At 56.7% G+C, this 22,911-nt stretch overlaps 1 protein-coding gene across 1 annotated transcript in view; it reads left to right on the plus strand.

The window, feature by feature from the left end:
* TTC3 (tetratricopeptide repeat domain 3) overlaps window positions 1-12,661 on the plus strand; it is a 107,051-nt gene extending 94,390 nt beyond the window's left edge. Inside the window, exons 40-47 of the mRNA XM_036017424.1 lie at window positions 271-371; window positions 2,856-2,946; window positions 3,337-3,438; window positions 6,547-6,902; window positions 8,077-8,203; window positions 8,390-8,491; window positions 10,125-10,217; window positions 11,188-12,661. Of these exons, the coding sequence (XP_035873317.1) occupies window positions 271-371; window positions 2,856-2,946; window positions 3,337-3,438; window positions 6,547-6,902; window positions 8,077-8,203; window positions 8,390-8,491; window positions 10,125-10,217; window positions 11,188-11,286 (1,071 nt within the window). The 3' untranslated portion in view covers window positions 11,287-12,661. The remainder of the gene's footprint in view (window positions 1-270; window positions 372-2,855; window positions 2,947-3,336; window positions 3,439-6,546; window positions 6,903-8,076; window positions 8,204-8,389; window positions 8,492-10,124; window positions 10,218-11,187) is intronic.
* The last annotated feature ends 10,250 nt before the right edge of the window (window positions 12,662-22,911 follow it).

The following is a 22,911-nucleotide window of genomic DNA, read 5'->3' on the forward strand; positions in this document are numbered from 1 at the left end:
GGCTGGCGTAGCTCAGTGGGTTGAGCGCAGGCTTCGAACCAAAGTGTCGCAGGTTCGATTCCCAGTCAGGGCACATGCCTGGGTTGCAGGCCAACGCCCCCAGCAACTGCACATTGATGTTTCTCTCTCTCTCTCTCTCTCTCTCCCTCCCTCCCTTCTCTCTCTAAAAATAAATAAAATCTTTTTAAAAAATTTTTAAAAAATAAAAATACATAAATAAGTTTCTGTTTTTCAGTTTTAAAGTACTTAAACATTCTAATCTCATTGTAGCTGTCTGTGCTTGAAAACTCGAAGGAGACGGAATTGCACAAGCTGTGGATCTTGGAATACCAAGCAGACCGGTACCTGAACACCCTGAAGAACCTGGACAGGTACTGTGCGGGCCTGTGGGGGGGTCTCCCCGTGTGTCCTTCAGTCGGTGAACGTGACGGGTGATCTGAGGAAAAAAAATTGTAGGCCAGACCATTTTATTTTTATTAGTTACACAATGAATACATGTTCAGTTGTAGAAAAATCAGAATGTTAAAACAAAAGTGATAGAAACTATCCGTAATTCAGAATTGAGGTACAGTTCACATTTTGGGAGTCAGTTCATTACTATTTTACAAAAATGAACGTTTGTATCTATTCCGCTTAGTGTAGGAAACTTCCTCCTTTCTCATCGATGATTAGCGCTCTCCGACCTGACGTTGGAGGCTTGCGTGGGACTCCAGCACACAGACGGGTCCCGAGGGTCCGCGCCCCGAGGGCCCGGCACCCCTGGCGTGGGCGGTGTCATGGTTGCACGTGGTGTTAAAGCTGCACTGCAGCAACCGTCCTTGCAGCTCAATTTTTATGCACGTTACCAGTCATTTCCATGCGGTAAATTTCTGGAGTGAAGATCCAACTGTTCAAGGCTTTTTGAACACTTGGCCAAATCGCCTTCCCTAAGCACAGTCGTCTAATAATCCTGAGGGCAGAGTGTGGGAGTGACACTTGAGAGGCGGTCCAGGGACGCGCCCTTCTTCAGTTCTCCACGCGTTTTACCTGTTTGTGTTTGTTTCGCTTTGTTTTTAGAGTAAGGTTCACCTGAGACCCCTTAAGGGTCTCCTGCGGTCTAGCATTTAGCGCTTCTCTGCGTGGGTTTTCACACACGGGATTACTTTTCCTCTGTTGTTGTTGTTGTTGTTGTTGTTGTTTGTACTACTGTGTTCTGCACACAGGTTTTGACTTTTTAATCCCAGGTGATTCATCCTTCCTAGTGCTTTTCGATTTGATCACAAACCCTCCACGGTAACCCAGAGTGTCTGTGAGTCTTGGAAAATATGTCAAGTTCATTATTTCTGCATTTCCTTAAAATGTTTTATTTATTTTTTTAGAGAGAGGGGAAGGGAGGGAGAAAGAGAGGGAGAGAAACATCAATGTGTGGTTGCCTCTGGAGTGCCCTCTACTGGGGACCTGGCCTGCAACCCAGGCATGTGCTGTGACTGGGAATCGAATCGACGATCCTTTGGTTTGCAGGCCAGTGCTCAATCCACTGAGCCCCACCGGCCAGGGCTATTTCTTCATTTTTAGGACTCAGGGTTTGTTTTCACATGTGCAGACCTTTCTGATTAAAGGTGAACTAATACGCTGATTCAGGTGGCAGGACTTGCAGAGCTGCGGCAGATACCCCGTGGTGTTGAGGGCCGCGCCTCGTGGGCTTGTGGAAAACCTCGTTCCATCTGACAGTGTCCCCTTGCGTAGCAGACCTCATGCTGTACCAGCTCATCCTGAGGAGTCTGCGCTAACCCTGCTCATCCCACCGGAGAACAGGAAGAGACAGGAGGCATCCGAAGGATGTCCCGGGTTTTCCTTAAAGTGTGCCGTGAGCACGGGTGCAGTCACGGACTGATGGTGCTTCTGACTCTTTCAGGGATGCGAAGGAGCAGAAACGCCCAGCAGACCAGGCGTGGGAGGCGCTGGGTCATCGATCTGTTTTAGACCTCGGGCCCCACCCTTTATTGTACAGTAAAGTAGGAATTAGGGTTTGTAGTAAAGTTTTAAATGTTCTAGGATGCTTTTTTAAAAAACTCACAGACAGCCTTTAATATTAAACATGGATGTCTGCCCTGACCAGTGTGGCTCAGTGGATTGAGTGCTGGCCTATGAACCAAAGGGTCACTGGTTTGATTCCCAGTCAGGGCACATGCCTTGGTTGTGGGCCAGGTCCCCAGTAGGGGGCACACGAGAGGCAGCCACACACTGATGTTTCTCTCCCTCTCTCCCTCCTTTCCCTCTCTAAAGGCAAATAAATAAAATCTTTAAAAAAAAAACCCATTGATATCAGAATGAAGTATGGCCAAATATTCAAATTTGGGGAAAGAAATTAAAATTCAGGAGTATATTTGCTCTCTGCACACCAGTTTTGGGGTTGGGGTTAGATCAGTTATTAAAATTTCCTGGAGCGTCTCTAGTGGTGTTTTTAAGATAAGCAGTTCTTTAAAAATAGTTGTTTATTTTGTGTGTGTGAATGTGTGAAATGTATCTTTCATGTTTAAAGGTTTCTTTCATTTGTACTTTAGTGCTTTCAATTTATTTTTATATTTTTAATTTTTGTTTTGAAGATTTTATTAATTTTAAACAGAGGGAAGGGAGGGGGAAAGAGGGAGAGAAACATCAATGTGTGGTTGCCTCTTGCACTCCCCCTACTGGGGGGGGCCTGACCTGGCCCGCAGCCTAGGCACGTGCCCTGACTGGGAATTGAACCAGTGACCCTTTAGTTCACAGGCTAGCACCCAGTCCACTGAGCCACACCAGCCAGGGCTAGTGCTTTCAATTTTAAAAACTATTTTAAAGTAGATATGAAGCATATTCGTGTTGTTCTACGTTTTCAGGAAAGCTGCAGTGTACATTAACCTGGACCCTTACATGCAGACGTGGGAAACATTTATTTCTGATGTAAAGAGAGAAATGGAGAGCGCAGCGGTGAGTTATACAGTAGCCTGGAACTCCGTCAAAATCCACGCGATGGTTATCATTCCTTTTTTGAGCTGGTAAAGGCGGCGTGTGTTTTTTGTTTAAATTTTAAGAAGAATTTTTCGTGAAAGTAGTGATAGTTTCTTAACTGACTTAGACTCTGCCCTCATTAATAAAGATGAGAGCGGTGACGTGTGGCAGACTGTAGACCGTGCCGATGAGTGAGGCCTTAAATCTGAACTCTTGCCTTACAGGAAGTAATCATTTTAATACCTTTTGTTTCCGTTGTGTTTCTTGGAAAATTGCTGACTGTTTTTAATGTACAGTCAGAGAACTAGATTGTGGTTTTTCCCTTGGAATGTGTTTAGAGAAACTGACCGCCTTTCCTTCTGCCCGCAGTCTCAGTTCGATGACCGCATCCGGGCAGTGCGGGAGGGCTACGTGCTCCACGAGCTTCCCCAAGTGCAGATCACGGTTCTCTCGTTCCCTCCCTACAACCCGGTAAGCCTGTCGTCGTCGTCTTCCGGAGGGAAGGAAACGGACGGTGGGCCGCAGGTTCCTTCCTCGCCGTCCCGCGTGGTCTGTGGGTGTGGCCTGGGATGGGGGGGCTGGGATGGGAGGAGGGCTGCGGGAGATGGGTTAATGCTTGCCTTAGTGTTCTTATTGTTGGTGCCACTGGTTAACCCTTTAAGCGTTATAGTAAGCGTGCTTATACACATGGAAGACATTCTTTCTGCACCGGGGTCTGAGGAGAGGACTGGGGTGAACCCAGTGCTGGTACAACTCCCGTTCTTTTCTGGCTGCTGGGGCGTGTGTGTGTGTGTGTGTGTGTGTGCATGCACGCGCACCTGCATTTGAGAAAATGCTCCAGGGGTAGCAGGTACCTCTGCTTCAGATACAGTTTATTCCTCAGTGCTTCGAGGCATAAGACCACAATCTGGAAGCTGAGATTTGTCTTCTCATTAAATACGGAATCAACACCGCTACACGTGACACATACGGGGTTTCGTGGGTCTGGCACGTTCTGTTTCACTGCTGGCCGGGGGGGCGTGCTGCGTCTTCCGAGTAACAGTGATTGTCACCCCGTGTTTGTTTGTTTTTTTCATTTTAAAATATGCAACGTGGTAAAGAAAAGCATTAATTTTACTTTGTGGACTTTAAAATATGGCTTAACCTGGTATCACTTTGTTTTATTCTGGTGTATATATTGTTTGGACACAACAGATGTCCAGTAAATACTAAATTGAAAGGAATTACTCCCAAGGGAGATCGGATCGTAGGAATTTAAAGAAGGGCCCTGGCCAGCGTGCTCAGTTGGTTGGGCCTTGTCCCACAAAGCAGAGGGTCGTGGGCTCAGTTCCTGGGGAGGGCACAGGCCTGGGGTGTGGGTTCAGTCTTGACCTTGATGCGTACGAGAGGCAGCCAGCTGGGGATGCTTTTCTCTCTCACATCGATGTTTCTCTCTCCCTGTCTTTCTCCCTTTCTTCCCTTCTCTCCCTACAATCAAATGTCCTCAGGTGAGGATAAAAAAGAAGAAAAGGATTTAAAGAGGAACTGTATTTAGTTGAGATAGGTTGGCACAATGTTGAGCTCTTCCGGTTCTGAAGGAGTGGATGCGGGGACTCTCCCCCAGTGCGTGATGGGTGCCCGGGCCGGCGGTCCCCCAGCCTGGGGTACACGCCGTCCGTCCTCGCTCTCTGCCTCCTCCCTCCCCGAAGCCCGGCGGGGGCGCCCTCATGCGCCCCCATCTCAGGGCCTGTCCTTCCGTCTGTCGCCTTAGCTTAGGTGACAGGTTCTCTGCAGTCCGGAGGCTGATCCTGAATGCCCTTTTCTTACTCAAACTTTGCACGTTAAGCATTGAAACTTACGTATTCAACCGCAAAAAAAAAATGTTAAAATGTTAAAAAGTTTAGCCACCGTGAAATACATGAGTAAACTATTCTGTTGAGGTCCAAAGTATTTTCTCCACAGAAAAGTTTTCTCTCCATTGAAATGAGTAAGAAGTCGAGTTTTATTTAGAAGTACATTAAAGATCACTTACCACTCACAGTTTTTCCAAGTTGTTATAGAAGATATGGAGGGTAGGGGGAACGATAGAGCTCAGTAGAATATTTTACTATGAAACTTGAATTCTAGGTTATGGGTTTTATAAATACCGAAAGGAATTGTAATACCCACACTCCTGGGAACTCTCAGTGTGCTGGGAGCTTGAACAGTGAGCACCCTGAACACTCACTTCCTCTCCGGGCATGAGCGGTGACGAGACTGGACGTGGGCCGTGCCCGCGGAGCGCAGGGGGTTTGGGGAACCAGGCGGTAAACCCACAGTTCCAGTGGGAGTGTGCCGAGGGTTTCCACGGGCGTGTGGCGTGCTGCAGCGGCATAAACCCAGGGGCTCTGGCCCCCTCCCGAGGCCCGGGGCTCGGCCTTGGCAGAAGCTGCCCTGCTGGGCATCTCAGGGAGCCGGAGACCTGGCATGGGAATTGCCCGGGGAAGGCGGGGTGGGGGCAGGGGTGTGAGGAGGGGTGGATGGCGTGGTGTCTGCAGGGCCAGACGGACCCCACTAGAAGGAACCGAGTATTTGGAGGCTGGGAAAAAAGAGCACACAGAGAGAGAGGAAGATCACCACGTACACCCAGGGTCGGCGGTTGGGACTTGTCCTCAGGTCGCTAGGGAGCCGACAGAGGTTTTCAGTAAGGGGACGACGTCAGCTTTGCGCCTTGTGGTGGGCAGTGTGACCACAGCGTGAGGATGCGGGCCGGGCTGCAGGAGTTTCCAGGGGACCAGGCCCCGGACGGGGTTGGGGGACAGTGGGGTGGGGGGGCAGAGAGCAGGCCCTAGAGAAGGCGCAGTTGAGAAGCTGTGCCGCCGGTGAGATGGGGGCCCGGGGTGCGCCTTGGAGGGGAGGGCGCTCTGCGGGGTCCGGTGTTGCAGACGTTGAGCTGGGGCGGCCCAGCAGCAGCCCAAGGGGGTCTGCCCACTACGAAGTTCAGGCACGCAGAGTTGGGGCTCAGGTTTTGAAAAGAGGTTTTGAAAGGAGGGTGTTATCGGCAGCAAGCCCTCAGTCACTGAGGCATGAGAGGCTGTGAAATGTCCCTGGAGGTGGGGAGGGGGGAGGGGGCCGTGGCAGAGATCCAGGCCCTGGATGATAGCACCCTAAGGAGCTTCCACACTGGGGCCCGGCCAGGCCTGCAGGGAGCTGAGAAGGGGAGGCCGGGGAGGTGAAGGCCAGTCTCACGCAGAATGAGAACGTGACCAGCAACGTGTAGGTGCCCCTGGGGCTTAGTGATGGGGACTGTGGGTGGCCTCGGCAAGAGCAGTTCTAGGAGTGTTGGGGCAGCTCTGGATTCAACAGCCACCAAAGGGCACTGGGAAGGGAGTCGGTCCAGATTTCACCGAGAAAATAAGGAACCTCGAAGAGCGTCATTTAGGAGTCCGAGTCCGACCTCTGTCTAACAGTGAACAGGTCACGTTGCGATCAGTAATTTCTTTTGTAACAGAAACTAGTAATTAACTGTATCCAAGTTTCCCGTGCCCCTGAGCACCTGCGCAGCTGGCGGTCCCTGTCCGTGGGTGTTCCTCTGAGCGCTGCCGTGGTGACTCCCCACAGATGGAGCTCGGGTCGCCTCCAGAGACTCCAGGTGGCCAGGACGTGAGTCCCTCGACTTCTGCCAGTCCCGGGGCCGGAAACGGAGCAGCTGTTCCCAAAGATGCAAGTGTGGCCTCCACCGGTGACCCCCCCGCGGGGGCTCCCTCTGCGCCACAGCCAGCCTCGCCCTCCGGTCAGCCGGGAGCCGCCCAGCCGCCAGCGAGCGCCGTCCAGGCAGCCGAGTCCAAGCCCGGGCCCGAGGCCGACCCGAAGCTGCCCGCCCCCGCGGCGCGCGCCCCCCGGGCCAGCCACTCCCCGAGGAAGCCGTTCAACACCATCATTGAGCACCTGTCAGTGGCGTTCCCCGGCTACAGCAGGTGTGAGCGTGGAGCGGGGTGGCTCCGTCCCGGACGCCCAGTGGCCTGGGGTGTCCCGATCAGGTGTGCTGACGGCCTGCTCGGGGCCGAGGCAGAGAGGGTTGCATAGTCGTTTGATTCAGAAAGGGGAGTGCTGTATTTTCTTTTCCTGAGCAATAAAGGTGAGCATTTTCAAACATGTTTTTAATGTGCCGGTCTAGCCTGAGACCTCTGAACACTCCTCAGAACCTACGACCGTTCCCTAAGACAGGGATGCGGTCAGTGGCGTGCTCCGGCACTAGTTTTACGGAATCACCGAGTGAACTGCGAGACGCTGGTTTGGCGTCATTCTGGAAACCGCCTGCCTGGTGCAGGGTGCGAGAGGGCAGCAGCGCCTCTGGTTTCCAGGAGTGAGGTTGAGCAGACCGGTGTGAGGGCGGGTTACAGAGGGAATCCTTGTGTGGGCGGTGCCGCTGTTACCCCTCAGCCCGAGCTCTCAGCCCGCACGTCAGTGGGGCTGCTCCCCAGCCTTGGCCTTGCTCTCCGGGCTGGGGGCGAGAGGGCAGAGGTGCTCCTTGTCTCCGGGGAGATGCAGGGCACGTGTCCGGCTGCAGCTAGGGAGAGCGGGTTCCACATCCCGGGACGGTTCTGCTGCCCTAGCCCACGTCCACGGGAGCTTGTGAACCGTCCACGCTGCGAAGACCTCGCTGAGGGTTGGGCTTTTAAGGGAGGAAGTCCACAAACGAGGTTCCCCTTAGAGAGAGACTTGACTGGTTTCGAGTCGGAAGCAGCGGTGTCTGGCCGCTGGGGCTGTGGTACGGAGGGCTGCAGAGAGACGGGTGTCTGCTGTCCCGAGTGCGCCCGGAGCATATACTGGAGGGGTGTGTGAGTGTACACATATACATGTATATACACACGTATGTACACACACACGTATAAAATGTGACATTCTATTGGGGTAAGAACTTAGGGACAACATAGGAATTTTCATAACTAGTACAAGGAGTGACTCTGCTATGTTATATACAGGTTACTACTGTTGTCTGCAAGTTAATTTTTGTGTATGTGTTTGTTTCTTTTAGTTGTTGGGTTGATACTGGCACATACTATGTCTTTTTTTTTTTTGTACATAACACTTCTCAGCAGTAGGGAATTGTGACTTTCTGCTGTCACCTCTGCCCGCTTTCCCTTTCAGCACCGAGCTCGCTGGCTTTGTTAAAAAAGTGCGAAGCAAAAGCAAGAACTCGCTCGCGGGGCTGAGCGTGGACGACATTGTCCAGAGAGTGACCAAGCACATCCTGGACGAGGCGAGGAACCGCAAGGTCAGTGCGCCCCCTGCAGGTGCGGCGGGGTGTCCCGCTTGGCCGTCACCGGGCTGTGAAACGGGAGAGTTGCCAAGAACGAAAAGCGGCCTGCCACCAAAGTGTGGAGAGCCGTTTTCTAAAGACACGGGACGGTCAAGCTTGTGGATGGCTGAACGTTCTTCCTCCCCCGCCTCCTCTCTGCAGCCGAGTCCAGAACAGGACAGGAGGCTGGGGGATCCCCGCTCTGCCGATTCTGTGACGGGACCACCGCCCGGAGCGCAGGGACAGAGGACAGAAGGCGTCCCCGTGAGTGTCGTGTGTGTGTGTGTGTGTGACTGGGGAGTCAGGGGCTGTTCTGTGTGTTTTTAAGAACAGGAGGAACTCCATGATTTAGCTCCATTCCACTCATTTTTAGGAAGAATTCACTGTCCCCATAGAGCAGCCGGTGAACAGCGGGGTCGTTGTCTCTGCTTCCCCGGGTGCCTTGGGGCCCCTCGGAGAGAAGCCCCTGGCGTGTGACAGGGAGGGCTCCCCCGACACGCTGCAGGAGCTGGGTCTGCAGGCAGTCACACACGTCACCGTCACGTCAAGTGGGGTGTTTTGAGTGGTTGGGAAGAGTGATTTGGGGGTAACTTGCTTCTGTGAGACCAGGGGCTTTGGAATCACACAGACTCGGTTCGGTCCCTTGAAAGCACTGAGCTGGGACCCCATCTGCTGTTCAGTTGTCGTCAGGATGACGCTGCTGCCTGCTGTCTGGGAACCCTGGCGGCAGCCCAGGTCTTCACACCCTAGACCCCGCCGCAGCCCCGCCCCCGGCCGCAGCCCCACTCCTGCTGGCAGCTCCACTCCCGGCCTCACCCCACCTGTGGCCTCACCCCATCCTCAGCCCCTTCCCGGCTTCAGCCCCGCCCCTGGCCGCAGCCCCGCCCCCGGCCTCAGCCCCTCTCCCAGCTGCAACTCCGGACCTCAACCCCACTGACAATCTGTGGGCTTTGGCTCAGAGCCACCTCGCCAGCCGCTAAGGACACAGATGAGCAAGGCTGATTTCCTGCCCTCAGGGTGCTCAGAGGGGAGAGGGGCATGAACGAGGGCTGAAGCAAACGGTGCCCTGCGGGTGCTGGGAGAACTTGGCGGGTGTCCTGGGGCCTCGCCCTGGGGCTCTGCTTCACCTGGAACCACCTCTGTGTGGCGCCCCCTGCCGGCCGGCCCGTCCCAGCACCCCACGCCGACCCGCTCAGGAGGTCCGCTGGCCCGGCCCGCGGGACGGTTTTGTTTTGATTCGCACTATAATCCACATTCACACAGGCATCGGGAAACAGAGAAAAGAGACCTCTTTCGAGCGGAAGTCACCATTCACCGTGTTATCCTTCCAGACTCCCTCCCGGGCACCCCCACGTGCCCTGTCTCTTGGCGTTTTGCAGTGTGACTGGCATGGTCGTGGGACGCACGCCGTTTCCTAGCTTTTACTCGGGGGCGGCCGTGAGTGGCTTCCCACGCCAGGGGCCGCGGACTTCCTTAAGATCTGGGTTGGCCACACAGCGGCCCGTGGTGTGGATGGGTCGCCGTCCCCTGGCTGTCCCCAGCCATTAGAGAATTAGATGAATGATTAATTCGGGATACTCGGTTAGTTCCGTACTTGGGTATGGGATGCCGTTAAAATAGACATTTGTATATTTTACCAGGAGATCTATTAACCGCATAAAACATTTCTTCTCCGAGAAAATTAGAATTTTAAAAGTATGCTTTTCTTTTTGCCCTTTTATATATTTTTTCCTAAGGAATGCTATTTAAAAATAAGCTGTTTCTCTAGTCTGCTTAGCTGTGACGGGGGTAATCGGCCACTCCCGTGGGCGGGGGCTGGAGGCCCCGGTGGGCAGGTTCTGAGCGGCACAGAGGAGCATGCGCGGAGCTCAATGCGCGGCTGCGTCTGTCTCCGCAGGCCCTGGGCGCACATCACTGTGAAGTTTGCCACGAGGCGATCAAACCCAAGAACGTGCGTGTGCTGACCTGCGGGCACAAGTGCCACAAAGGGGTAAGCGTTCTCGGCGGGGGTCCTCACGTCACGCGTGCAGACTGGGAAGCATTTTGAAAACAAAGGGGGCTTTTTGCCCGGGCACCGGCCGTGTCTTCAGAGCACTTCCCCTCCAGTCCCCTGTGGAGTGTCAGTGTCTGTGTTTCCGAGGGCTGGCGCCCTGGGAGGGGACAGGCCCCTGGGCCCTGGGCTGTGCGCTGACCCCCAGAGGGCACTGGGCCCTTGACAGGGGGGTTTCTTACACACTCGGAGCCGCACACGACGCCGGTCCGTTCAGTGCGGTGCGCGAGGTGGGCTCAGCGTGGCGGAGCAGACACTCACCCCACTGGTCTGTGGTGCCTGACCCCGACAGGCTGGGGATCGGGGGTCGCTGTTCTGGCGTTAGTCCTGCACCCCGATGCTGGGCTAGAGGAGACCAGGTCTCTGCCGTGCCGGCTCGTGAGTCCCCGAGAACGGGGATGAATGCAGCACATCGCTGGGGGTATCCCAGCGGCTGACCTGCCTGCACACACCTAGTGTGCGGGGCATGCCCAGGCCCTCGGACCTCCCACACGCCTGGTTCTGTGGGGGCAGCAGGCCAGCACCCGGGGGACCGTGGGTGGACGGGCTGCACATGCAGACTGGCGGGCGTGTGCGGCGACCGAGGTGAGGTGGATAGGATGAGCTGGGTGAGCGAGTCCGAGGACCAAGAAAATGCCAGACTCTAGAAGTCAGGGTGTGCAGGAATCGGGGGGAGGGGGAGGCTAGAGGGCCCCCGCCCGTCCTGCTTAGGTTGGAGGCCCAGAGTTCTTGGGCAGGTTCGAGGCGGGAGCCTTCCCTGTGGCTTGGTCACACTCCGGTCCTGAGCAGGCGCCGTGTCCCTGAGTGTCGGGCAGCCCCAGGCCCCGCTCCTTGGAGGTGAAGGTCGCCGTGTCTGCTGAGGAGCCCCGCATGCCCCCAGAGGTGCTGACTGTTCCCTTCCTCCTTGCAGTGCTTACAGAAGAGTGCGAGGGGCCAGGGCACCTGCCCGGCCTGCCTCGCGGCAGGAGAGCAGCCCGCACCCGCTGCGGGGGACCGCCTGCTGTCCTAGGCGGTCACGGCTCCCCCGGGGCGGTCTGCCGACGGTCGTCCGGGAAGAATGACACAACACAGCCTTTGGTGTCAAAGGCAAGCATCTCTCTGCCCCATGTCACAGCGCTCACAGGTGGACATCTTCATGTAGTGGACAGTGACCTCCGCACTCTGACCGGCCACGTCGGTGACAGCCAGGTGCTACTGGGACTGGTGTAACCGCCTCCTCACGCGGGGCTGACAGCGGGCTCCTCCCGGGACGCCCCGGCGCCTCCCAGCCACACTGGGGTTCAGGGACCTGCCGGGGGGGCCCGGTTACGGTTTTCACGAGAGTCGGTCGGTGTTCCCGAAACTACGCCAACATTCTTCCTCAAAGATCCCGCATTTTAAAAATGGGCTTACGCAAACCACATTTTAATCATTTGTAGTTGACGTTCAAATATTGGCCGAATCAGACCCAGATTCGAATCCCTTCCTGTGCAGCCTCGTGTGATTTTGATCGTCCGTTTTATTTCCTAAAAGTAGATTTGTGTAAAGTGCTTATCTGTCCGTCGTCTTGTAAAGGTAGAATCTGGTCTTTGAAACTTGATTCCAGGCCGCTTCCTTGTACCCGCCCAGACTTTGCGCCCCGGAAACCGAGGCCCCGTCCACGCACCCCAGCCCCATGCTTGGAGCCCGTTTCCTGACTCCCTCGCTGTCCCCCCCGAGTGGCCTCCGTGCCGCTTCGTGACCAGACAACAGTGTCTGCGCAGCAGTAGCTCGCCTTGGGCGCCTCGGGGGTGCTCGCCACCAGCCCCCCCACCACCACCGCCAGAAACGGGCTGTCACATGACCGGCAGTCCCGCGAGTCCCTGCCCCGCGAGCCCCGTGTTCCACGTTCGTGTGCAGTGACGCATGCACTTGTACTGTGGCCTTCTGATGACACTAGAAACTTGCCAAAATCGTTCTCTCTCGTGACTTACACACAGTGGTGAGTGCAGAAGCACAAATTCTGGACGCATTCCGTTCCTCTCCAACAGGAGGGACCAGTACCCGTTCTCCGTTGTTCTTTGTGCCCCTGGGTGCTCCCAGCCAGCCCCGCGTTTGGGAGCCAATCTTGCCGCCCCCCTCTGCCTTGTTCCTGTGGGTTTTGGTGTCCCCGTGACCTAGTCCGTAGCCACTTAGTCCCCGCTTTGCAGCAACTCTCCGCGCGGGTCCCTAAGCATCGTCCGCACGTTCCCGGTGACGGAGAACCAAAGGGCCGAGAGCCGCAGGGACCAGCTCGCAGCGGCGGGTGCAGGGGGAGCGCAGAGCAGCTGGGGTGCGCGGGAACGTGTGTCATACATAGCTCCAGGCCTGTGAACATGCCTTACATGTGTCCTGTGCGTGTCAAAATAAAGAGTATTTTTAAATGACATCAGTCCGCTGGTGTGCTTGTCCGTTCTTTCTGAAATGACGTTGAAGAGGCTTCTCCCTGTAAATTCGTGACACCTGCGTCGTGCTCACGTTTTCAACAGTGACTGCGGTCTGGGGAGTCTCACCTTGGGTGTCGGGACATTGCGGAGTCTGGGTCGGAGCCTTCCTCTGTGTCCCCAAGTCCCCAAGATCGGCCCTTTCTGTTTATGAATGGGAAACCTCCACAGAGAGATAGTTGACTGCTTTAGGCCAAAGGAACAGGTTTTTCATAGGAATATATACAGTAATGCTGAAGTTCAGTAAATTACATTCCTCTATTTTTTTTGAGGCACTTGTGGATTCGTGGATGACTGGGGGTGATCAGTGAGGTTTCCCACTTTGAGGACCTCCTGCACATGCTGAACACTTACGACAATAAAAGAAAACCAGTATTTCTGTGTGTTCTTAATCCGATAGCTTGTAATTCAAAATAACGTGTAATTTAAGGCAGTGTCTGTTTCTAAGAGTTCAGATTATTTTCCCTGCCAAATAGCTTAATCTACGCTCTGAGCAATGGCTAATCCAATGTAAAATGACATTGTGCCCTAGCAGTGCAAAATGTCACTACATTTTAAAGGTCACTTCAGAGCCTGTGGAGTGGAGGCAGGTGGGCAAAGGGATTAGCTCACCGTAGCCCCGACACGGTGAAACCAGCCTGGGTAGCTTTGCCATCAGACGACCCTCCCCAGAGAAACAGGTCGAAGGAGACGGAAGAGACAGTAACAGAGGTGGAAGTCGCTCTCATCAGCAGGAGACACCTGCTGATGAGGCTGATGAAAAGCAAACACTGCGAGGTGGGTGGCGTGTCGGAGCCAGGACCCAAAGCGTCTCCGGCGGCAGCCCCCTCCCTTACTTCCTTCTCTTCACGCTGACTCTGTCTGCCACAGGGAGGCGTCCGCCCTCCTGTCACCAAATGCCTTAAGTCCTTGCTCAGAATGATGGGCGAGGCCCGGGAAGCAATGAAAACAAACGTGTGTGGAGCACCTACTATGTGCACTCACCGGGTGTTTCGATGCAGCAGTGAGTGAGAGACAAGGACCCGGTGAAACTTGTCTTCCTGTTGAACAGACGATAAACACACACAACTTGAGGGGGTGAGAAGGGCTTTGAAGAAGCAGCAAGGGAGGGAGGGAGGGAGAGCGACCATAAAATTCTTACACAATATCTAGCATGACGCGTGGCCCACAGACCCTTGGTGAGGGGGAGCTAATGACAGGTGTCAGGATCGAGCCCTGGCAGTGGCACAGGGAGCGGTCTTGGCGGCCCTGAAGAGTGACGTGGGGTCAGACTAAGAAGTGGATCTCTTTCTTCAGTGTAGCCCGGACCAGAATGGGATTAAGCGGAGGGAAGAGCAGGAAGAAATCAAATCTCAGTCATTCTGCAGAACCACAGGTCGGTCAGTTTCTGAAATCTGGCCGGGGGACACTGTGACCCTACAGCCAGGGAAGATGTCACCTGTGGCTTTCGCAGATGACCTGGGTGGGCCGTTTGGAGCAGCCTTTCTGACCCTCGAGGGTGGGGACCAGAACTGTGTGGTCGGCTCTTGGGCAATCTGGACCCAGCGCCCCTGGAGAAGGTGCGTGAGCCCGGCTCTCCACTTTGGGGTGAGAACTGTCCTCCGTCACCCCGTCATTGTCCCCAGGATAAGCTGTCTCTGCCCAGCTCCCTTTTAAAAGTGACAGTGGAGGGGAAAAATGTTATTTGGCAAAATTGCAGACATTAAATTGCACTAGTAAACCATGAAATCCTAATGAGACAGCCATTAATAGTCTGGAAAAAAGTTTTTAACTATACTGTGAATAATAGTTTGGGATATACAAATGCAAAAGAAAAAATGAACCGTGACCTCACGTCCTACATAAACATTAACTGCAAATGGATCGTGGTCCTGAGTGGGACAAGTCATAAGCTTCCACAGCAAACAGACAATCTTGGCCTTGGACTAGGCAAAGGTTTATTAGAACGCAAAAAGCACTAACCATAAGGGAAAAAATCTAACAAGTTGATTATCATTACAATTAAAAATCAGATCAAGTTACTGTTGAGAGAGTGCAAAGTCAAGCCACGAAGTAGGAGAAATCCAGCGAAGGATTCTAGAAACGGCTGTTAAATAGCTGTAAGAAAAAGGTAATGTACTTAGAAATGAGCAAAAGATTTGCATGGGCACTTCACGGGTGTCCAGCTGGTTCACTGCCCTTTGACAGCCAAGTTCGTTCCGTTTCCATCGTCAGGGAAATGGAACCTAAAACCGCGGTGAGATGCCACTGGATGTCCACCTGGGCGGACCTCTAAGCCAGTGACAGGCTGCCAGGCCCCGCGTGGGGACGCGGAGCGACTGGGATGCTCCCGCACTCCGGGTGGCGGTGGGGGCTGGCACAGCCTCGCCGAGAGCCTTTCCCCGAAGCTGCCCCTGCGGCGGCGGCGGCCTACCCGTGACGCGGCCTCGCCGCCACGCATGCGCTCCGCAGACCTGTGCGCCCCGGTGCTGGGATCCTCGTGCCGCCGCTGCCTTCCCGGTAGCCTGCGGCCAGGAACCAGCCAAACGCCCGTCCACAGCGGAGTGGGCAGGTGGTGGCCGCGCCGTCGGTGCAGTGGGACTCTTCCTCACGCAGCGCAGGTGGCGCTCAAGCGTGAGAGTGGGCACAGCAGCCAGGCGACACCGAAGCCCATTTACGGGAACGTCAGGACCGGAAGCTGGGGGCAGGGGGGTGGGGCAGGGGGGTGGGGGTCGTGGTCGCCTCCGAGCTGATGCTGCAGAGCAGGAGGGGGCTCAAGGCTCCCTACCGGGGCTCGGGAAATGTTCTGTGTCTTCAGCGGAGTGACGCTGTGCTGAATGGACCATTTGGAAAAGTCACGGAGCCGTACACTTAAAGTGTGTGCACTTTTTTGTACTTCACTGTTTTCATTAAACAAGAAACAGAAGCCCTGGCTGGCGTAGCTCGGTGGATTGAGCACAGGCTGGGAACCAAAGTGTCCCAGGTTCGATTCCCAGCCAGGGCACATGCCTGGGTTGCAGGCCACGGCCCCCGGCAACCGCACATACATTGATGTTTCCCCCTCCCTCTCTCTCTCTCTCTCTTTCTCCCTCCCTTCCCTAAAAATAAATTTTAAAAATCTTTAAAAAACAAACAAAACAGAAAAGGAAACAATGAGGAACCTGGGTCCAGGAGACGTGGGGTCACTGGTCCCTGGGCGGATCCGGAAGGCTCGCCCCGCACCTTCCGGCGGTGGCCTCGGCTGGGCAGCGCTTCTCCGGGGAGCTGCTCCGTGGGGCAGTGAGGAACGGGAGCCTGGCGCCTAGCGCTGGTGCAGCCAAACCCAGAGGAAACAGCCACAGATCCCGGTGGCGGCGGGGGCGGGGGCAGCTGATGCAGGTTGTCTCAGAGTTGCCTGGTTCTGGGCAGTGGGACCCTCTACTCTGCAAGGACCGGCTGGTCCTCTGTCGCCCGTGCCCGGGCGGGGTCTGCGGTGCTGGAGGAGCCCCCCCTGCCCCAGGACAAGGGCCCATCATTCAACTTCCAGGGATTTTGCCAGCTCCACACAACTATTGAAAACCTAACTATAATGGGAGGGAAGTGGGGAGGGTGGGAGGGTGGGAGGGGGGACTGGATTGAGAGTAAAAAAGGAGAAAACTGTATTTGAACAATGATTAAAATTAAAAAAAAAGAAAACCTAACTATATACACTTACGGTCAAATGATATAAAAAGCAAAGGCAGTTGCTCCCTGCTCCCTGTTACAGTTCATCATTGTCTGTGCTTTGGGGGTTACCTGAATTGTGGAAATAGCGCATAATGGGACTCCCTGCATCTCCTCCCGCCTCTGAGCTATGGTGCAAGTCTTTACACCCCAGAAATGGGCAGATGCTACCTGTCCCGACTCCCCCGCCCCACACACACCCAGAGAAACAGCCCACCAGGTGGCGCTGGAGGAGCCTTCATGTCTTTCTCATTCCACACGTGACCCGGTGGTCAGGGGACTTCAGGGATGACTCCTGCTGAAGGAGCCTCTGCCCACTGCTCTGTTTGGTGAGGGTCCTACTCTCGCTGCCATGGGTGCCCTCTGCCCCCCTTGGCCTAGGCCCGGGCCCCGTCCTGGTCTGTTTCTCTTTCTCTGCCCCCTGGAAGGACACCTGCCTCGCAGTAGTTCCTGCTCAGCCCCTCCCAGCAGGAGCCTGGTCCCCCGTCACACCTGGCGCAGCTGCAGGTGCTCCGCTGAAAACCCTGGAAGGCACGTTTCCCGCCCCTGTGGAGGCCCCGCCCCTGCGGAGGCCCCGCCCCAGCGGCACGCAGGGAAGCCCAGCACAGGTGAGCTGCAGGAGTGCCAAGCCAGAAGCTGCTGTGAGGACACCACCGCGCCGGAGGGCCCTCTTCTGGCCTCCCGGAGTGGGGAGGCCGGGGCTGGAGGCTGGGCCAGCCTGAACCTGCCAGGAGCCTGCACAGCACGGGGTGGTAGTCACTGCTCGGCCTCTGTGGCCGGCACTTCAGAGGGAAGGCCTGCTCCCTCCTGCACGTGCCTCTGGGCGGAACAGAGGCGCCGTTGTTTTCAGCAGATACCTTGGGACTCGAGAGAATGAATAAACGCCATTCTGTTTTCAGACTTTCTTCCCCTCCACTTTTCAGAAGTTATGTATAAAGGCGCGTTGCCCGATTCCTCCAGCCCTCTCTTTCTGCTTCTATTTATTTGGTGTGATCGAAAGGTCTTAATTTAGCTCTGCCTGCTACCGGTTCCAAGAAATCTGCCACCAGCTCCGAGCCCCGTGTCCTGAAGTGCCACCCCATTCCAGCGGGGTGAGCCAGCAGCCTCCGAAAAAAGAAAGTGAGCGAACAGACTGGACATTGTGCTTCCAGACGCTGGCCGCTGCCCCAGCGCGGCTCCGCTTTCGCTGTGGCCTCGCTGGAGGCCACGTTGCTTCTGCCTCCCGTTGCAAAGGCCAGGCCTGTGCGAGCTGCGGCTCAGCACTTGCTCTGGCCCTTCCCTGTGACGGACGTGGCCATCAGACCCAGTTCCCTGGGCCTTTCAGAGGCCGCCCTCCTCGTTTCCCCCTGGGGCAGAGGGACCTTGCCCCCTCCCCCTTCACACCCCCCGGGGAGCCTCGTTGACCCCAGCTGTGCTCCCTGGGAATGAGCCTTGCGGCCCTGGTCATGGGATGGGCCCCTGAACTCCCGCATGTCCCCTGCTCATTGGTTCACTCAGCCATCCGTCAAGTCTTCCTTAACATCCGGCCTGTGCGCGGGCCTAGTTCTGGGGGCTGGAGGTCCGCGTGGGACGGGAGAGATGGAAGGCCCATCTCAAGTCTTCAGCTTCCCGTGGGGAAACCGCCATCAGCTACGATGGTCAGACACATGGTATGTTTTTGGGGGGTGGGTGGAGGGGAGGGAAAGGGGGCCAGGAAAGGGATGAGGGAGTGGGGGAGGGGCCGCAACTTGGGAGAGGCCAGGGAAGGCCACGTGGGGGTGTGGCCCTGGCGGGGTTGGGAGGGGCCTGCGGAGGTAGGGGGAGGGGCTGGCGGCCCAGGCCCCGCGGACGGGGGACAAGGAGCATGATGGGCAAGAGAGCCAGGAGGCCGGGGTTACCCTCGACCGGGTGGACTGGGCGGAGGTGGAGGTGCCTGGGCAGGGCACTCTGGGACCCGCAGGGGACGAGCGCTTGGGCCTGAGGCCAGCCGCAGTGAAGGCCGGTCAGCATCTGGCCGGCAGGACAGCTGGCTGGTGAGCGCTTGTACATCTTAGTTCTGCCCGTGGGCTCGGACTCACAGGGGCCGGTCTGGGGGCCAGGTGGCGGGCATTACTGATGCGGTTTCGGCTGTGCCCTTTGAGCCTCCTCACCAGCCTTCGCTTCCACGCTCGGCAACCCCTGCCCTCCTCTGTAGTGGCCTGAAATCCCGGACCCACTCCGGACCTGCACACTTACCTTCGGTGGGTCTGCCCTTCAGGGCTGCGGGGACACCAGTGGGCCCTGGTGTCCCTACTGCCCCCAGCCCAGGTCACCAGCCTCAGTCTCACTTCGCCTCTTCACTCCTGGTCTTACGAGGCTGCCGCTCCTGGCGTTGCTACTGGGGGCCCAGACACCCCAGCCTCCCCCTCACCCTGACGTGTCCCTGCGCCCTGTGTCCCTTCAGCAGTGTAGCCTTGGTAAATCACTCCATGTCAGAGCCGCGGTTTCCACAGCCATTATAATAGGACTATGAGTGTAAGTGAGTGTGCCTTGCACATAGTACCTGCTCAATAAACACAGGTAACTTTCACCCTCGTTTTACACACGAGAAAACACATCTGAAAGGTTAAATGACGTCCCCAAGGTCACATAGCCAGAGAATGTCTGAGGCAGGATTCGCACCTGCTTGGCCAAGTTGTACTCAAGCCCTGCACCTGCTGGCCGCTTCTTCCCCTTCCGCCGGACAGCGCCGGTTCCCACGCGCGGCAGCAGAGCCGGATCCCTCCGCGGGGGCCGCGACACCCTGGGATTCCAGCCGGCCTGCTGCCTGTACCCAGGCCTCAGCAGCAGGGGGCGTCCCCTGCATGCTCCCTCATGAGGCCACACCCGTGACACCCCACGGTGACAACCCTTGTGCCACCCATGGCTTTGTCGGGAGGAGAAACACACCTTCCTCACGCACCCCTCACGTCTTCCCGTGCCCCTCTCCTCCGTGGGTAGGCGCCCACTCCGTTGTTCCGGAGCCCGCTGACTCCGGTTGCAATCAATTAGGGTTTTTTTTTCCTCCTCAAATTTGTGGTTGCCTCTCTCTTTCTTTGCCTCTCTCTCCTTCCACCGCGGGTCTTTGGCCCATTTTCTCGGACTCCCACCCAGCTTCCGTCCTAGGACTATCTCTATGGCGTCCTGGAGTGGCCCCGCACCTCCCTCCAGGGCAGGCTCCTCCCCTGCTCAGTGCACAGCCCGATTCCGCCGGTGGACGTGCTGCAGAGACTCAGGGAAAGGCCGGCACCGGGAGAGAGCGCTGGGGTCCAACTGATGCTGCACGTGACATTGCAATGCGTGTAGGGTCAGGGGCCAGGGGCCAGGGGCCAGGGGCCGGCTTCCAGAACTGTGGCCGGTGTAGTGACTGCACAGCGGTGTGTCTCTGGGACTTCGGTTTGCCTTTCCTGAGGAGCTAAGGGTGTGGGGCAGCTTTTCTTGTGCTGATTTGCAATCCATGCATCTTCCTTGTTGAAATGTTTGTTTAAATCTTTTTTTTTTAATTGTGTAAGTCCGATACCTCATCTCTAGAGCTGAGCTGACCTGGAGTCCTGGGGGCTCTTTAAAGACCAGGATGTGCCCTGGCTGGTGTAGCTCAGTGGATTGAGCGCGGGCTGCGAACCAAAGCATCGCAGGTTCGATTCCCAGTCAGGGCACATGCCTGGGTTGCAGGCCAGGTCCGCTGTGGGGGCCACATGAGAGGCAACCACACATTGATGTTTCTCTTTCTCTCTTCCCCTCCTTCCCGTCTCTAAAAATAAATAAAATATTTAAAAAAGAGAGAGACCAGGATGTCTGCTGCGTCCCATGACGTTGATCCCTGTCATGGGAGTCCCTCCCCACGCTCCCTCCTCTGCAGGCAGCCGGGGTTTTGAGGAAGGGGTGAGTGGACAGAGGAGGGGTTTCGCGGCTCCGTGGGGTGTGGAGTGCAGCAGCAGGAGCCTGGAGCAGGGCTGGTCCGAAGGGCAGGCTCCCCGGAACCTGCTCACCTGCTTAGGGGCGTTTGCACCTTTGCACAGCAGGGCACAGAGCGGGGCTCACTTACCCTTGCCTGGTCCGGAGACCCGGGGACTCCAGCCGGCAGCTACATTACAGGCCTATTTCCCACAGTGCCTTACAGCTCCCCCCGCCCACACTTGGAAAATGACAACAACTTGTCATCCAAATGTAAGGAATAAATGAATGAAGTACATTTACATCCTCACTTCAAAGGCAAAGGAATAGTTTCGTATGTGTTTCTGCTGGGTTTTCCCTCGAGCAGGCAAAGATTTTAGATTTGTTTGAACTTCCGATGTCAAACTCCCTGATACCCTAACACGTTTCCCCTGCCACACGTCCAGAGAGGCCACCTGCTCTGTCTCCAGAAGCTTCTGCGTGCAGGTCAGCCTGGCTGCCCAGAGGCAGTCCCCCCGGAGCCGGCTGCCCCCACCCCCAGCACAGAGACGTTGGAGCCTGTGCTCCGGATGGACAGACGGACAGGGCGCCTGGCGCCTGCAGCCGGGGCCTCGGGAGCCGGCGCGGGAGCGCGGAGGAGAGGAAAATGACTGTGCAGAATGGAATCCGCCGCTTGCCTCCAAGTTTCTGCTGCTCCGGCCCGAAGCCTTTCAGGCTCTGCCAGCCTGGGGGCCAAGCCCCCTCCCGTGGAGCCCGGAGAGCGCCTAATATGGCATTCCCACCTCTGGGGCGAGCGCCGCGGAGACCTGGCTTGGCGGGAGACGGAGGGAGGGCTGGCTTCTGGCCCGGGGAGCTGGCCCTGGAGCTTCCCGGTTCCTCCGTCCTCCAGGACTCTCCCCTGCCTTCTCAGCCACTCCCCGCCCGCCCGCGCGCCTGGGGTGGGGCGGCTGGGGTGGGGGGTGCGGGGGCAGCTGTGCTGTGGGCCCAGCTGGGGCCTGGGGAGCCGCCGAGTCTGCTCGTTGGAGGAGACAGAGCCAGGGCGTGCGGGGGAGGGGGCAGCGCGGGGCTGAGGGGAGCCCGGGGCTCAGACGAGGGGGTGTGGAGGCTCACCGGCCCTGACAATGCCTCTCTGATCCCAAGGAGGCCACCCGGGGAGACTCCGACAGGGGCGGAGTCTGGCGTAGGCCCACTGGCTGTGGGACGCTCCGTGGTCCTCGTCTGACCTCGGGGCGGGGGTGCTGCAGGAAGCCAGAGGTGGTTACGGAGCATCCCGAGACGGCCCGGGCCGGGACGGCTGAGAGAGGACCGCACGCACACAGGGCCTTGGGGACGAATGAGCCCACGTCCACACCCCGGGCTCCTGGCTCAGTGACGCGGGAGGGCTGCCGCTCTGTCCCCGCTCTTCCTGCGGGGTTTCCCCGCAGCCCCCAAGACGAGGAGGAGAGGGCAGAGGGGCGGAGCCTGGCTCTGGGAGGGACGGAGAGGCAGCTGAGCGCCGGCCCCAGGGCTCCCATTGAGTGGGCATCGCTCGGGCCTGACCTGGGGCTGGTCCAGTACCCCCAAGTCTGCAATAGAACTCTCCCCCCGCACCCCGGGCACTTCCTCACCGAGGACCCTGCAGGGCGTCCAGCTGATGTCCTCAGTGAGCGGGAGTCTGCGGGGCCCAGGTGGGCTTGGGCTAGTTCCTTCAGCTGTCACACAGGGTGGGCCCTTCCTCCGCGCCTAGCGTCCTGGACCGTGACTGCGCGGTCGAGTCTCAGCAAGCACTGAAGCAGCGTGTGACCGGGGTCCGCAAGCCAGCTGGGTCAGCCTCCCCAGGGCTGAGATCCGAGTTACAGACCTGCGTTCCCCCAAAACTCAGAGGGTGAAGCCTTCACCCCAGTGTGACAGCGTGAGTCAGTAGGGTGCTCAGCACCTGTAGGGAGGTGAGGAAGGGTCAAGGCGGCCATGAGGGCGGGGCCCTCACCCAACGGAGCTGGTGTCCTGCGGAGAAGAGGAGATGCAGGGGACTCCAGCACACGGAAGAAAGGCCCCCGGGGGGGCGGGGGGACCAGGGAGGAGAGAGGAGGCCTCAGGAGGAGCCAGACCAGCTGACCCCGGGACCCGGGACGGGGGTGTCCGTCTTCCAGCCCTGTGGGAAGGGAAACGGCGTCCGTGGAAGCCAGCCGGTCCACAGTGTTTCACCATGGCCGCCCTTGTGTGAGCAACCTCATGCAAGCCAGCATCAGCATCTTTCCTTCTTAAAAATAACTGGCTATTCTAGGGTTTTTGCAACTCCAAATACAATTTAGAAGCAGATTGTCGTTTCCTACGTAGGGCCTGCTGGGGCTTTTGGGATTGCACTGAATCAATGGATCGATTTTGGAAGAATAAACAACAGTGTTGATTATTCTAGTTTCTGATCGTGATGTATCCATTTGTGTAAATCATTTTTAATTTCTCATCAATGTTTTATCGTTTTCATTTGATCTTTCATATCTTTCATTAAAGGTAATCCTAAGTATTCCATATATTTTGGTACTACCGAAAATGCTATATTTTTAAAGATTTTATTTATTTACTTTTTTTTTAGAGAAAGGGGAAGAGAGAGAGAGAAGGAGAGGGACAGAAAGATCAATGTG

The sequence above is a fragment of the Phyllostomus discolor genome, chromosome 2, assembly GCF_004126475.2.
Source record: "Phyllostomus discolor isolate MPI-MPIP mPhyDis1 chromosome 2, mPhyDis1.pri.v3, whole genome shotgun sequence".
Lineage (NCBI taxonomy): Eukaryota > Metazoa > Chordata > Mammalia > Chiroptera > Phyllostomidae > Phyllostomus > Phyllostomus discolor.